Genomic DNA, 16,980 nt, shown 5'->3' with positions numbered 1-16,980 from the left:
ACAGGTTGATGTGCTTCTTGAAGAACAATAATATTACTAATAACTGAATCAAGAATACAGCGTTCATCCTTTTTCTCAAATTCACTCATTCAGGGAAACTGCCTGGATTACTATCCTGCTGGAAGTCCATTAACTGTTTGATTTAAAGCTATTAAAAACAAAACAAAACCCAAACCCAAATATTTTGAAGGCTGATAATTACTATGGTTCCATTAAAAACAAACAAAAACCCCACAGCAACTTCTCACTTGAGAAATGAAAGGATTATTTATTCCACTTAGCTGTACCAAATGAGAATATGCTAATCATCATTTGTATAGGCCATGTGACCGATCCAATAAGTGAGGTCTCTGGTAGCAAACATGACTTTGCAAAGAAAAATGTGGGTATAACGTCCCACTCCCACCCCCAATTTTCTTCTTTAATTCTTCCTGATATTGATATTACTGGCGTTTGAAAACATTGTCCATTTGCACTTGCTGAACTAAATCAGAGGCAAGGTTCTCCTGGTTCGGGATCCTCTTCCACAGTTGTAACCAGATGTTTAGGGGAAAATGTGCATCTCTGTCATGGGTAAATGCAGAATAAACATCTTGTAGTTTCTTATACTTAAAAGCTTATATAAGTCCTGAAGGACAGGACTTAATACTTTTGTAAAATATTATTAATAGCTATAATTATTTACAACAAATCTGGATTTTCTTGGCATCCAAGACCCTTCTGATTCTTTTCCATCCTCCTGTTGTTGAATGCTGAAGTTTTGCTTCTGCTTCTACACAGGTGGAGGGCTGCGAAATCAGAAATGCACTACTGGACACTTTCTCCCAAAATGAAACTGCAGGAAGGGTGATGGTGGAAACAACTTTATTAATAGAAAGCAATTGCTGCTACACCTTTGCAGGAGCCCAATGCTGTTTGCATGTATCATGAGCTGTAGTGGAGCAGGTCCTTTGGATACCTCCATTCCCATGAGCTGTGGTGAGTGGTGCGGTCCTACTTACTGAACTGTCAGAGCTCAGCACCTGCAGATCAGGGTGGCAAACACTTGGGTCTGGTGCCTCCATTTGAAGTGGCAGTTGTAGCCAGGATTTCTGCATTACTGAGCTCAGCATTATTATATTTTAGTGCTATTTCATGCAATCAAATCTTTTGCTGACTAGAATCCTTAGTCCATGAGTAGATTTATCTGAATATCGAAGGCTAAAAAAACCCATTAACTGAAATATTTTTAGTTGTTGGGATTTTTTGTTATTTGCAGCTGCAAACAGCTTTATATTTCCTCTGATATGCCTTCAACAAAAGCATGTTTACATGAACTACGACAACAGTATGATCAGAGTTTTGTAATAGTTGGGCTCCATAACTTCAGACTGAAAGAGTCATTGAATCCTTTAAATGAGAAAGCAATTTATGCTATTCACATGCTTCTGTTTGCTTGGCGATGATCTACAAGCAAATAATTGACATTAAAATGTTGGAAATATATGGCATTTAGAAATAATAGCAATAAAAAGAGACAAATGAATGTTTGAAATTCAAGAGGTTCAATTCCTTCCATTCCAGGAGTGGAAGGAATTCAGTAAAGTTTAGTATTATGGATGTATGATGGAAGAAGATCCTCTCCACAGCACACTGCAGTCGTCTTCACAGGAGCACAGGCTACAGTTCTGGGTTACAGGAAGAACAAGATTTTCCACTTCCATGGGTGGTGAGCAGCTTCAGTGTTGGGAATCTCTCCTCTTCCCTTGCTCTGCCTGCTCAGCAGGCTTGACTTTGCTGCTGTCAGTGCCTTTCATCGAGTCACAAACAGTGCTGGGATAAGATGGTGCCTCCCACCTTGTGACTCTTGGCCTTCTGGAGTCCCATCTTCATTTGCAGTTGAAAAGTATTGCTTTTCTTCCTGGGAGAAAACATGGCAGAAAGATGTGTCCTCTGCAATCCTTCCTTCCTGCCAAATATTTGCTGTTCTTTGATGGGAAGCACCAGGTCAGGCCTTCGTCTCAGAATAGCAAGTCCTGAGGCTAATTTAATAATAGGGTGATCTTCAATCTCCGTCATCTATTGTTTCAGGCTATCTGTTGATGTAGGAAAATACTAGTGAAATTTTTATTTGTAGCCATGAGGGAAAGTTTAAAGGAAAGCTGGGATCTTGATACAATCATATGCTTTTACTGGGTTGGAGCCCTAGGCCCAGAATTATATCATGGTCCCAAGCACAAACAAAATTAAAGGGAAATATTTTAGTACTTTTCCTCTACGACAATATTTCTCCCATGCACACCGAATGCTGTTAAAGAGTTTCTAGCCACTGTATTATAGGCAAAAGAACAAGCGTCTTGCTTATATAAAAATATGTAAAATATATTTATGCAGATGTCTCCTACTAAATTCTCAATATATTTTGTTGTTGGAGTTCTCTCATGTTTTTAAACCTTTTAAATGCATTCCTAGTCATGACAATGTGTCATTATGCTTTCTGAGATGTGTGCTTTTACACAGTCTGCAGGATGGCTGCTAAAAAGCATTTCCATTTCCAACAGCAGGCATTCTTGAAAGTGGATTAATAAAGGACAAAAGCCTCAGTGATGACAAATATATGACAGTTAGCCAGGACCTGAGTGCTATGCAGATGTCACTCATTTTTGTAGAAATCTCATTAAATTTTATGCTTGGATGTAATCATTCATGGTGTCAGCTGGATGGCTAATGCAGAGAAGCTTTTCTCCCAAGGGCTGTGTTATTGTTCAGGATCTCTCAAACAATTTTTTAGTTGAGAAGAGCCAATCGAGGAAAAAATGCACGGTCTGCTCAAATGCTTCTCTGGAAACGACACAGAAAATGACTGGTCATAAATGCACTACAGTGCAGTCGACCTTCATAGAGAAGACATTTGGGGCTGTGATACTCTCTTATGTGGCTCTAGGAGCACTGGAAACCCAGTGTCAAGGATATTAGTCAATTATCTTCTTTCAGAGCTATTCCATAGATTAATACTTCATTTCAGGACATGTGTGACTGCATTTTGGCAAACTTGTTTTATGTGTCTTTTTTTTTGTTGGAATGATCATCCTGAGAGGTCCTTTAGATTACTTGCCATGGTACAATGTTAATGTGAGAGTTCTTGAAAGACTATTACCAATAATAGCTGTAGTCATTCAGTGAAGCAGTGTCCTTTCCCTGTATCCCAGAACGTGTGCTGATTTACTCCACTGCAGCCTGAACAGGATAATTCTTACTTTCACCAAACAACTAAAAAGCCTGTAGCAGTTCATGAACACAGATTTCTTGTCCTGAAGAATTTGCTTTCTGAATGACACAGTGTACTGGCTTGTCATCAAGAAGATGAGAGGTCAAGAAAAAGAGGAAAAGAAAAAGGCAGTAACTACAGAATGATGGGAAAGGTGCTTGAGAAAACAGGAGCTTGACTGTTTCTTGTAGTGTAAGTCCCTTTTGCTGTGCTTACCTACATCAGAGGAAGTGTTTGCACATGGTGGGGAACAAGAGGATGGAGAGAAAGTTTGACGTATAGTGAGTGCAATAGGTACCATGGCTTTAGTGGATACATCCATGTCCCCATTCCCTCCATGTGTGGTGTACCCAAGTGGTTTCTACAAGGTAGGTACATAAGGGCCCCGGGCAGATGAAGAGGTTATACCCCAATCAGTGGCAGGACAGGTTAGACTCAGGGTTGGAGGTAAGAAAGAGAAGATATTGATGTTCCAGCCTGAACAGTCTTAACTCATTCCAGGGATGAGGGTCAGGAGAAAACCCTGGTGTCCTGCCTGAGAAGGCCTTTGGTGGTACATATATAATGTCATGCTCCTTTGCCCTGATGACTTCTCTACCTTGTACAAACCTAAAAATGGTGGATTTGGGTAAGACAACCTTGAGAGTTGCTGAGTGTTGTGAGCTCAGATGCCAGACTGCAGTCCGTAGCCTCTGAGCTGGATCTTTGTGTAGTGGCAGTTGTGACTTGACACAAAATGTATGGACAGTGCAGGAAACATGAACTGAAATTTCACCTTAGGAGGAAAAGCACCAGCAGCCTATGAATTGCATTGTGAATGACTTAACTAACAGGTCCCAAATAGAATAAGAAACTGAGTTTTAGACATGCTTCTTTCATTGGCATGTCCTACTGACTGTCTTTAGCACTGTAGGGCATCACTTGCCAGCTGTCCCAATTCTGGTCCACGCTGCCTCCTTCACTCTCTGCAATCACAGCGTGGGCACCAGCACTCCCAGAACTGCATGGGTCTCTTTCAGGCACTAGTTCATGAACATCACCATATCCGATTTGTATTTTTGTACTTGTTTGTAGGCACTTTTTTGACTGAAGTTGTAGATACGAGTTAAGTTGACATTTATAAAAAGGTTTCTTAGAACAATGGGTCTTTTTTGAACTCTTAAAAAACCACATTTTTAAAGATATGAATCCCTTTCCCTTTCACACCACTGAAGATATAACAAAGGTCCTGTTACAAGATCAGGTTGCTGGAAGTGTCTCAGTCTGGAACCTGTAGGTTAAAGGGCTGATGCAACAACTACAGTAATATACTATCTTCTAATATTATAAATGTTTTTGCTACACAGATATACTGAAAAGGGCCAAAGCACAGATCTGAACTCTAGGACTGATCCTATGCGCTATTATGTTGTCAGCCAGTCTCTCGTAATTTCAACCCTGTGCAATTATGACTTTCCCAACCAATGCCTTGGCACAATTAATGGATTACCATGGGCTGGGGCAGATCCCAACAGGCAGTTTGTCGTGCCCATCCTGTTTTGAGAGGGGAGGGGGACCAGGAATGTCACTGTGTGGAGGGCAACTCTGCTGTACAGATTGGCCTCAGGGAGCAGTTTACTATTATGGATATATTCTGAGAGTCCAATTAATGGGGTCTGTGCTTAGGGCATCTTCCTGGCCTTTGCTACAGTTCAAATGTAATTTCAAGGACCAGCAAGAATCTGCTGACCTTGTTTATGTTCCATTTAATAACGTTGTATCTGATGGCCTTTAAACCCAAGTGCTTGTCTTTAAGTTTTATTGGCAATATCACAACTGAAAGGAGCAGTGTGGTCGACCTAACCAGCAGTTCCTGCGTTATATTTGCTTCAGGTCAGTGGAGTTCAGAGGAAACATTACTTCTCCAAAAATATATCATAAGAGTGGATTTCTTGCTTAGATTGGTAGTTTTGCCAGTCTACCAGATGAATAGCTTTAACTCTTTTTTATTTTTAGACCACGAAATGTGTACTCTTAAACCATAATTTGTAGTCACAAAGGCTTTCATCCCTTCACACTACAGGATTGCTCTCTGCTCTATTTCAAGATCTTACAGCTTCCAGGTAGCTGTTTGATCTTAAAGCTCATTTTACTTACAGTAGGCATGCACAGTGCATTTGGTTAGCTTTCAGTGCACAGTCTTACAATACGTTATACATTGTAGAAGAAAGCTGATTTTCATCTTATTTTTAAGAAATCTTCCTGACATGAATGTTGTACTAATATTTGTATAGTTCAAAGGATTTTAATTAGTTTTGTATATGCTAATAAGTTTCCAAGGGTGTACAGCATTGACGCAGAGAATTAAGAAGACTGGACATTATTTTTTTCTTCCTCTAGAAAAGCACAATGTCTATTAACATCCATAACAATAAAAACTACATTTTGAGCAGTAAGAGTGAAAAGGATAATAAAAGCAAACAACAGTGAACAAACTATTACTAAAATACCCAGAAAATATCTGGCGTCTAAATCTACTAAATTTCTTAAGTATAGACCAATGAGATAGTACTGGAAACAAAGTTAACTATTAATGCTTAGAGAGCACAGGTCTGTTTGTAACAGAATTAGGACCAATAAATTATTTCTCTTTGAGTTTCTCCTAAAACATATTTTATAATAACATGTAATATTTAAAATATTTTTATATAAATATATAAAATATTAAAATTACTAGATGTGCTGAAACAATCTTTTACGTGATCATTGACGAATACAAGTAAACACGCAGAAATAATTTCTCTGCATTTTATTTATTTGACCTCTTTTTATTACAGAAGATGGCATATTTTGTTAATTAGCACCTCTCATTAAAAAATTGAGCAAACTTGCCTGGCTACTGCATTACTGTAGTTGCCTTGCAAAGAGCTAATTGTCTTTTACTTCGCTGTGCTCTCTCAGACTAAGTTACCTTGTAGTGTCAAACTTTGCTACAGATTACAGTTTACACTGTTTACATTGCAGAAAGTCAAACATTGAATAAGTCATTTTGGGACTAGTACCTTTTGCTCCTTTGCAAAACCAGAGATCAGGCTGCACTGTATCTAGAACAAGTGGAGCAATCTGAAAGAAAGTTTGGTAATTTGGAGATGAGCTGGCTGCTCCATAGACTGTTGTAAGGCAGTGTGTAATGCAACATCCAGCATCTGAGTAGTTTGCAATCAATGTTACTTACTCTCTGGGGTATAACGTATTGTAAACCAGCTTTACAAGAGTAATTTACAAATAGGACTTAAGTGATGGAATTTATTTGACAACTTAAAGTTACTGAACCCAGTAATTTATTATGATAAAAAGCTTTAATTTATTAAATAAATATTAAAATACTGGAGACTTGGTACCATTGATTAGGCACTGAAGCTTTCACAGATTTAAAAAAATCCGTTAACTTCACAACCTTGTATTCCTAACTCAGTCATGATGATCCTAAAAAGAAATGTGATGCAAGAAAGGGATAACTGTGAAGAATAACCTACATTGGTGTTTGTGGTGTTATTATCATCACTAACAATATAGAGGTTTATATAGGAAAAATGACTCGCTCAATTCTAAATGTTTGAAGCACTGTCCCCATCCACATCAGATAATAGTATCATGGTGAATTTTGCAGTGATCCTCTAATCTGCAAGAAACTCCCTGGTGTTCTTGGAAACTGCTGCTGCACCAGGAGTACCATTCACCTCAGTGCAGGTGAAAGGGATCTCTACTCTTAAGAGACTATAGAGAGCCTCACACTGATCTTTGTGAAAGCATGTTAGCCTCCTGTGTGACGTCCCCAGCTCCTACTATTTTTCTTTGCTGAACTGTACAGATGCTTTTCTAAGCCAACACTCCAAACCTGCAGAAGAAAGAACAAGGAATATACAATAACTGGTTTTGGTAGGAGATTTTTTACTCAAGCTTTTCATTATTGCAGCCTATGCCAAAGCAACGCTTCAAATGAGTTCATTAGAAACTGTGTGTTTCAAGAGCAAAGGGATACTTTTTGCCAAAAGCGAATGTAAGTAGTAGCCTTTTGCTCTTAACTATGAGTTCTGCTGGTGTTCTTCAAAATCCCCCTGTCTACGAGTAACAGATTTTCTACTGATTAATTAAATAAACACAACGTAAAAAGACTGTTGACCTTTTTAAATGTAATTGATTGGACCAACATAAGGTAATAAGGGTTAGCCCTTTCACGGTGTCAACCTTTTTTATGACAGAAGTATTTGGTGTTTTAAATGTCTTTACAGTAAAACATGGTGGAAGCACAGGATCATGAAGATATCTTTTGTAATGGAAATATGAATGCACAGATTGCTTCAAATTTCTACAGCGTAATGGGGAAATAAAAATATAATAAGCCCTTTTTGGAAGACAGGCTTTAAAAACCAAATTAACTTACCAAGCAGGCATTGTCTTGAGGAAACCTGACACATTGCTGGCTACAAGATCACCTGAGACATCTGTGAGATGCAAGTCTCCTGGCTGGTACTTGGGTATTTGGTAACCATGTTTGTGATCATATCATTAGTGTCAGAACATGACATGCATATTTATCCTGTATTAGAGCCTTCTGCTTTGGTAATCACTTTGTGAAAAATCAGTTTAGAGACAACTCGACTACTGGTGTGCCAATTATAGATGGAAAACCAGCCAAGCTGAAACATTCTGCTATTCTGCTTCTCTGCTACTTAATATTCACTGAAAGTTGAAGATCTGGGTGGATAAATAAAGGCTGGTAGCCAGACAAAACACGTGACATGGGAAAACTATTCTTGGACTGATGTCAAGAACAGGATTGACATTCATAAAAATAATAAATCACTTCTGCTTCTTAAGTGGCTGATGACTTCATGTGCTGGGGCAAACATTTGTTGGCTGTGTAGCGAATATCTATATTCTCCTGTAAACATCCCTGTTTGCATGGCAAACAGCTATTCTGCACATACTTTCCTTGGGCGAGCAAGTGATCAAACAACACAAGGCATATATGAAGTGAAATCAGGCAATGACTTGGGTGTCAGGAATGTAAGTCCACAGATGTGATTTTTGTTGTATTCATTCACTCCACTGAAACAATTTCTTTGACCATCAGACATACATAATTCCTGTTATGGGATTCCTCTGAAGTAGCACATTTATGTGGGCCTGGTGCCAGAATAGTTACTACCCTATGTGAAAAGCTGTTTTCTCTTCTGGATGTCCTTGAGCTGTACCAGCCTGCCCTATATGCTTTCTTCTGCTGCTACAGGCTCTGATGACTGTCTTCCAGAAAATCTGGCAGTGGTATTTAAGGCTTTATCACTATCTGCCTCATTGCTCTGCTGCAGGGCAAATCCAGTGCAGAGGGTGCATGCCTGTTGTTTAGCTTTTCCCTTTCCCAATACACACTTCAGTGTATTGGCTTAAGCTGTTGACGATGGTTCCTCTGAGGACTAGTTCATGTTTTGGGCAGTAGTCAACTCAATGAAAGAAGCAAATATTTGTGTTGTTGGAGGTACTCTAAATTGTGCCCTACACAGTCAGGCTCTCATTTGTTTGTCTCCTGACTTCTGTGTTCCTGGCTACTCTGCCTCAGAAAGGGGGTTGAAGGCATCTTGAACCCACCTAATCTACTGCCAGCAGATCTGGCATGCACTTGAGGAGAGGCAAGTGTGATATTGAGGCTGGGTCTTAGGCAGCTAAAAAGAAATATCCTACCTCATAGGTGAGCACTGCAGTTACTGAACTAAGCTGTAAGTGTTTGGCATGGCCTTTTCTGCCTTAAATCAGTCCTGGCCTTTGAGCTGAACCCTCTCTCTCATCCTCCCCATACTCAGAGAGTAAGGGACCTCTCTGGGGACTTCCACAGAGTCAGGATGTGTATCTAGAGGGGGTGGTGGATCTCAGATGGATGAATAAAAGATCATAACTTATTTCTTCAGGTACCTAATAATAAGAACAACTCTGATGGTGAACTGCAGAGAATTTTGTAGTACCATATTTTGGAAAGGAAATGCTTTTACAAGTTAGGTAGTAGCCTACCTGAATATAAACATATGTCAGGTAGGTCAAGACAGCAGTCCTCTGAAGGTCACTGTTGACTAACATGAGACTACTGAAATACTTATCATTCATAACTCATTCCAAGACTGAAATGGAAGACAGTTAAGCTGGAAAGCTAATGAACTGCCTGACAGGTCCAGCTGCCAGCAGAACATCTCTTCCTAATGAAATCTACATTATTGGTAGTGTTAGAAAAATGAAACAGAAAGGGAAAAATAAATAACTTGGGCTGGAAAAACAGCATTTTGGAAGCAGGGAAATTACTAGGGACCACTAAAAAGTTATTTCTTACTGTAATATACTTAATTTAATCAAATTTTCAAAGCACTTAGAAAAGTATTTATGTTTTGTTTTGAGTAATTAGTGCAGATGGAATTTGAATCTTAGTTTTGTTCAAACATGGTCTACAATATCTTTTCATATATAGTTTTGAAGTGTTCCTGGAAGAGATTCACTAGATAAAAATCATTATGGAAATAACTTTAGATGTATTTCACTGCAACTTACCTAAAATCAAGAACTGTGAGGTAGTGAATTTGAAAATGGTTTGAAAATGGTTTTAAAAAATCTGTAAACCATTGTAGAAAGTTGCAGAATAGAAACTTACTGCTATCTTAATTTATTCTGTTGTTCACACACACACACATATACGTACGTATGTAGTCAATTCAGAAATCTTCTTGCACCGTTAATTACCTCCTTGTAAGTAATTAGACTCAAAATAATTGAGATTTACTTGGCACTATTAATTCTCTGTTCTTCAGATTGTCTTTCATTGGTGACATTTTTGAAATTTAACTTCTGTATAATGCAGGACAAAGAAGAACAAGTGCAAAAATAATGACACAGTTAGTTCCCTGGGCTATATTCAAGGGATCTTCCAACAGAGCAGCTAGGAAGTATGGCTTCAAAAAAGATAAATATGGTTTCAGGATACTCCGTGCCTTCTCCACAATAAATGATACTGAGACATTGCAATTGCCTGAAAATGCAGTGGTGAATGTCTGCCTGTTGAAGATCAGCATGTTAGTTATGAGCAACAGGAGTCTGCAAAGAGTTTGTTTCTCTTTCCTTCATCTGAAGAGGCTGCAGCAAGGTATAGTTGTCTTCCAAGTCCCTTGTAGTAAAGTTCTAGAAAACTGTCCTTTGGCTTAAAAACAATGCACCAGTTGAATACAAAATTCAGTATAAATTTAAGCAGTTTGCTAATAGCAATAATTCTAATATTCATGAATATCTAAAGGAGGGAAAATTAGATGATTTTAATTTATTTGGTATGTCAAATTTGTTTCCTGTAGAAATGGTGTAAGCAGAACAATTTTTTGAGTAAAAATTACAATGATATATTAAAAACACCAGTTGAACTTTACAATATAACTAATGACTGAAATGCTGTTGTATGCTGGTATGATATTATCAGCATTCAAGACTGGCATTTTCTGCAGAGGCAAAAGGAGAGAGAGTAAGGTCAGAACGAGGATGTGCTGGAACTTTGCTCATATTGGTACTTCTAAGAGTTCATCACAAAGCTTCTGCTGCCTCAATTTGGCTGTGGGCTGTAACATTTAAAACACAAGGATGTTTTTTGTAATATGAATAAAATTAAATTCTTTTACCTAGAGACTATACTGAAAATAAAGAATAATACCGCTTTGGATTTCAGACTTTACTGCATAGTGGCAATGGGTTTTCTTCATACATGATGACTTCCTCTGTCAGGTGGAATTCTTCAGAGTTTACTGAAATATTTATTAAAACATCTGTTGCTGCTTGTCTCTTCCCCTAAGCAATGTCTGGTATTTCCAAAAGCTAAACCTAAAGAAGTTTGAAAGGTGCTGCAATCTGGCATCATCAGACAGTGTCAAATTGCAGACCACTGAGTGCACTCTATAAACTGAGATAGGTGGAGAAAAAAGAATTAGAGATACTGAAATGAAAATTAAATGCCTGTAGCAGTATAAGGAGAGATAGATTAGATGGTCCTAAATATTTTGGGTTTTTGAAATGCTGAGGTCTATAAAGCAGTAATCATTAGCAACTTTGCACTGAATGTGCTTTAAACATTTTATGCGATACAAAAAAAACCCATCCCACATTTTTTGGTGAAAGCAATACTGACACTGTAGGATGTAATTGCCCTCATTTGCATAAGTTTTACAGATATCTTAAGGAAATTAACTACTTCAGCAAACCAACCATATCCTATAATTTAATGAAAACTGAATTTTACATCAGGACAAAAGCAGTCATACAGTATAAAGCATTTTGTGAAAGCAATGCAAACATTTCTTACTGTATCCTATAATTATCCAATCATAGAGCCAAGAAAAGGGGAACATTGTAAGCAAGTATATTTGAATTTAAATTCCATTATAAAGCAGTCATAGTTTTCATTTGATCAGCAAGGTGGCATGGTAATGAGATACCCACATACATACATTCTGATACTGCTTACAATGCCCTTTTTTTTTTCATCTCAAACCTCTTCCTCAGAGAAGCATTTATTTTCTACATCACATTCAATAAACTCATTTGCATAACTGGTATTAAAAAAATAATTTTGTAGTCAGTCTGCAGTGTCCTTAGATAGTAGTAAGCTAAGAGATTTTTTTTGTCTCTTAATAAGTTCAATGGCATAAAATTTGAGATTGCCTTGCCTACCCATAGAGCCTCCAGCTCCTGTCTGAGAGAGGTAAAGGTAACACATAAGGTCTTGTGTAACCCAGAAGGATGACTCAGATTTCATAAGGCAGCTAAAATGGCATTATATGTCTGTGTTGAGGCAACTGAATACCACCATCCCAATAGTGCCATAGCTCATAGAAATCTGATGGTCCTCAAAGTGACTTTATGGAAATATTTAACAGCTACTTTCATCAAAATGTGAAGAGCCCTGCAGTCAGCCAGAAACATTCATTATAATTTAAAGCATATATTTGTCCTAAAAGTGATGGATATGAACATAGCAAATCTAAAGAAGTGGTGGAATGTGGTAGAATAAGTATTTTTTAAAGATTATAATCTCTAAATAGCTTTGATTTTTTTTTTTTTTTAATCTGGAGTTTTTCTAATATTAATCAAATATCTACCTTGATTTATTCTTTCAAAAACTGTATAATCCAGTGAGGCTACCCAGCTGTGCTACCTAGCAGGGATCCATCTATTTTGCCATAGCAGCACCCCCTAGCTGTAATGCCAGTAAGGGGACTGTAAGTCCTCAACTCCCGTCAGCTGCTGAACACACATGTGCGTGCACACACACAGAAGTAGTACAGAATGCAGAAACACTGCTTAATGGAATGCACGTGTGGTGCTAACACCCTGATTCACTGTAAGCTAACTGGTGTCCTAGATAGGATCTGGGATCCTGCAGGACAAAGACACTGTGTTCCTTGTGCATAATCAGGGACGTTGAATGGCAGGTAAAGCAACTCAGGTTACAGGACTGGGCCTAAAGATGTGGTAAAAATTTGGTAGTCACAATTGCATGCGAGAAAAACAAATCCCTGTCATATCAGGGAGCTTTTAGTTCATTGTTCGTATCTATCATTTTACAAAACGCTGCATGGTCCTTCCTCATAGGAAAGGAATGAATATTCCTAAACAATTACACCTGAGAGAATGGTTTGGCCATAAGATAAAATGTAAAGCATCATATAAAAAAGCATAGAACCCATCATACCTACCTTACACAGGCCTGTGAATGCTAATTGTCTACCTTTTAACTAATCTGGAATACCTTTTGGGCTATTACCTCTCTTAAGACTGTACGTCCATTAACCAACTGTCTTCATTGCCATGTTTGCAGATCAGTTTATGATGAAACTGCTTTCAAGGACAAGTAGGTTAATCACAAATGTTTTCAATAGTATAAAATCTGAAGAATAATGCATAGCACAGATGTCCCTAAAGCCCACATATTTAAATTCCTTGGTACAATGGTTTCTGGTGACTGTGTTTTCAGGTGGCACCACGAGCATACTCACCCCTAACAAGCAGCTCTGTCTCATCTGACACGGTGTCCGCTGCGGTCTGAACCCTGCAGCCGTATCTCCCGGCGTGCATCAGGAGGATGTTCCTGATCATTAAATCTGCAGAGGACGCTTGCTGAAACAGGGATGAAGGGCCAGTTTAAAATTCAGTAAATCTGTGTTCAGAGTTGTTCACAAGGGTGTTTTGTACAGTATGAGAAACTCATGATTGCAGCTTTCATCTTACAAGATTTATGTGCCCTAGTACCCTCTTTTGAGGATTACCAGAACACTGCATTTATACAATTATTACTAGGGATTAAAGAAGAGGATTTCAGGTTTTTAATAACTTTGACTTTGCTTAAAGCACACTATGCATATTTGCATGCTCAGAGAAAATGATTCCAAACTAGCACAAAGAAATTCATTAAGGAGATGAACGGAAATATTTTGGATGCAATCCTTGGTATTAAAAAAGTCCTCTTAGAAATGCAAGCCTCTTTCTTCCTCTTCCTCTTCCCTACAATGCAACAACATTTGGAGTATGTCTCTCTATTGTAATGAAATTAAGATAACTTAAAAGATAATGTTGATTGATTTTTATTGACATAGGGGAAATTAATACTAAATATGATTGAGAAAATATGAACAGATTCTCATTTTTACTGTTGAAAACTGTATATATTTAAATCTGAAACATACAATCCCTGGATAAGCATACACAGAGAACCAGTTCAAATTTTTTTTTTTTAATTATTCTAGCCAAGAGTAATTACAATGCCCCAAAATTACGAGCAGAAAAGAGAAAACTTGAAAGTAGAACAACCTTTTGGAGGATAAATGGCTTTTGCTAAGAATCTCTGTATTATTTCATAAATTCAAGCAATAATATTAGATTTTGCATGTACAAAATCATTCTTGTATATAAAAGTTACTGGAGTCAATAAATGTTACTCATCAGATTTAGTGAACCCAAGTCTACAGATACAGTTGATTTAATATAGTCACTACTCAGGAAAAGAACAGATAAGTGTGAACAAAAGTCACCCTGACCACATGGTGTAGCAATTGCAGTTTACTTTCTCAATTCTGTGTCCTAAAAATATTTGCAACTTTTTGATTTAATGTAAGCACCATCAATTTTAGCAAATTACCATAAGTATTTTTGTTCCTTTCAAAGCATATTTTTTCTCTTAAGAGTCAAATGGAAATAATTTTAATATATCAGCCCAAGATAGACATAATATCCTGCATATATCTCTAAACGTCCTTAACATTGCTACTTTGTATGATACGTGAACCTAACATGTTAAGTTTTTTCAATATTAATGTAGAGTTTGTATAACATTACATTATAGATTACATATAATTAATATTTTGGATATAATTTTGTGATATATAATATATAATTATCACATTTATACAATCTAGAATATATAATGCATAATTTTAATAATTACATGAGCAATAATATATAATTTATAATATATAATAATATAATATATTGTTTTATTCTGTAAACCACTATTCTATTATTCCGCTGTTCACTATTATATTACCTGAGTTTATATATACTATATCTATATAAAATATAATATATCATGTATAGTACATTTTATACAATAAATTAATATGAGATAATGTAATGTAATAAATATAATAAAATATGGTATATAACATATTTGTTATATTAACTTATATTTATCATATATTGTATATTGTGTATTATATATTACATATTATTAAGAGTTGACTTATAGTTAATATAATATAATATATATTACTGTATATTATATATTATATACAGGGGTTTATATGTACCTCCTTGGTGTTTCACTTTAAGAAACATTTATTGAGTATAGACATTTCCTTTCTCAGATTTTTATTTACTTTTTGCTAACCAAGTAAATATTGACAGTCTTTCCTTGAATGTCATGTTTCCTGTGTCATAATATTCCTATGCAGTGGTTCTAATTTGAGTCATTTTGATCCTGAAAGACTAGAAATGTACCCTGCATTCAAAATAAAGTCTTACTAGGGGCGTACATGGTGATACTTCTCTATCTGTGTTGGAAATATGTCACTGACTCCACCTAGATTCATATTTGCCTGTTTTTTTGGCACATGCTTATTCTGTGCTCAGGTAGTTGCACTCAGACCTTTATCCTTCTCAATCATTTGCAAGGTATGAGCTCCCACTTTATAACCAGTAGTCCATATGTGCATGACCATGTGCTCTGAAGTATTACATTTCTTGCCTGTTCCCATGAGTTATTTTCATCATCTGCTGTATTGGTAATATGTCCAATTTTGTACCATACAATTGTCATTTGCATACTTCTGTCTCTTATGCCGAGGTCATTAAAGACAAGATGAAATAGGATTGGTTCCAAGATCCAGTCTTCTGTAATTCAGTTTTTTCTTTCTAGGCAGAATAATTTCTTTTCAGCACATCTTGGCGCACCTTCTTCAGCCAATCTTCTCTTCATTTGCATTTTTGGAACTGAACTTGTCATAATAGTCCATGTAGCACCAAGGCAAAATCTTTACCGAAGCATATTCACATGCAAAGAAGGAAAAGACAGGTGGGACATCAAGGTTGCCACTGAGACCAAAGTGAATGTGGGCATGACCTATAGCTTAATAACCCTGTAGATCTAAGGATGTGAATACAATGGTAGTGTTTTGCTTTCTAAAGTGGCCTTGTTAATGATGTTGCTGGAGGAAAGATATTCAGACCAGTTAGTCCATAAAGCAATTCCTATGTTCTTGCTCTGGCATATCAGAAATCACAGCAGTAGAAAAGAATATCTGAGTACTCTACACCTCTAAATGCAGAAGAGCTCACGCTCCTACCAGGAGTCAACTTCAGGATACAAATTTTTTAAGTTGTCTAGCACAGCAGCATATACTAGCCATTGAAACATGGGTTGCTCAAGATGATTAGTGATTCTGGTACAAATCCTTAGCTATTAGAAGGATAAAACCAGAGTCAGTCCACGTTTGTCCTCTCTTGAGGGTAATTTACATTTAATGTGTGTTTTGTTGTTAAGTGGGAGGAAAATCATAATGGATAGCAACTGTCTGGTTTCATTGCTCAGGAGCTGTTAAAAATCTTGGCTGTCACTCTAACTTCCAGAGAGTTCATGACTGTGTGAATCCTAATATTCTTATCAGGAAAAATATATTTATTTCATCTGCACACCTGTGTAACTGGGCAGACAAGCAGCAACTGAAAGAATCATTGCTTTAAGTGGAGAGCAGTGCAGTACAATAGATCCCCATGAAACACATTTATTACAGCATAACAGGATGTGCAGCCAGCATTGCTCAGGATGTGTGAGTGGAAAGAAATTGAACTCACTGTGTTTAATACAGATGGATATATGCTCAGACATTAGATGCTTGATCATGGAAAATAATGAGACATTTTAGCTGTGTTCGACCAAGACCTCTAAAAAATACTATATTATTTGCCATTCAGTGGTATTTATAAAGTGTTTGTTTCCAAGACTCTTCCAAGTGTTGGGAGACGGATTATTTTGTTGATCAGTTTATCCTGTAATGAGAAGTTCAAGGCCACAACAGGGCCCGGGCGGGGGTTAAACTGACATGCTGACCTTCCAAATCTTAAGAAAATCTCCCCACCATGTCATTGCAGCTGCTGCTTAAATTTGAGAGATTATAATCCGGTTT

At 37.1% G+C, this 16,980-nt stretch overlaps 1 protein-coding gene across 1 annotated transcript in view; it reads right to left on the bottom strand.

Annotated features, from left to right (window-relative positions):
* Nucleotides 1–16,980, bottom strand: part of CNTN5 (contactin 5) — a 284,657-nt gene that overhangs the window by 50,323 nt on the left and 217,354 nt on the right. The window contains exon 14 of the mRNA XM_009334878.1: nucleotides 13,300–13,420. Within this exon, the coding sequence (XP_009333153.1) occupies nucleotides 13,300–13,420 (121 nt within the window). The remainder of the gene's footprint in view (nucleotides 1–13,299; nucleotides 13,421–16,980) is intronic.

This window comes from Pygoscelis adeliae, unplaced genomic scaffold (genome assembly GCF_000699105.1).
Source record: "Pygoscelis adeliae isolate BGI_AS28 unplaced genomic scaffold, ASM69910v1 Scaffold141, whole genome shotgun sequence".
Taxonomy (NCBI): domain Eukaryota; kingdom Metazoa; phylum Chordata; class Aves; order Sphenisciformes; family Spheniscidae; genus Pygoscelis; species Pygoscelis adeliae.
The sequence above is the reverse complement of the archived record's forward strand: the minus strand, read 5'-3'. Positions and strand labels throughout refer to the sequence as shown.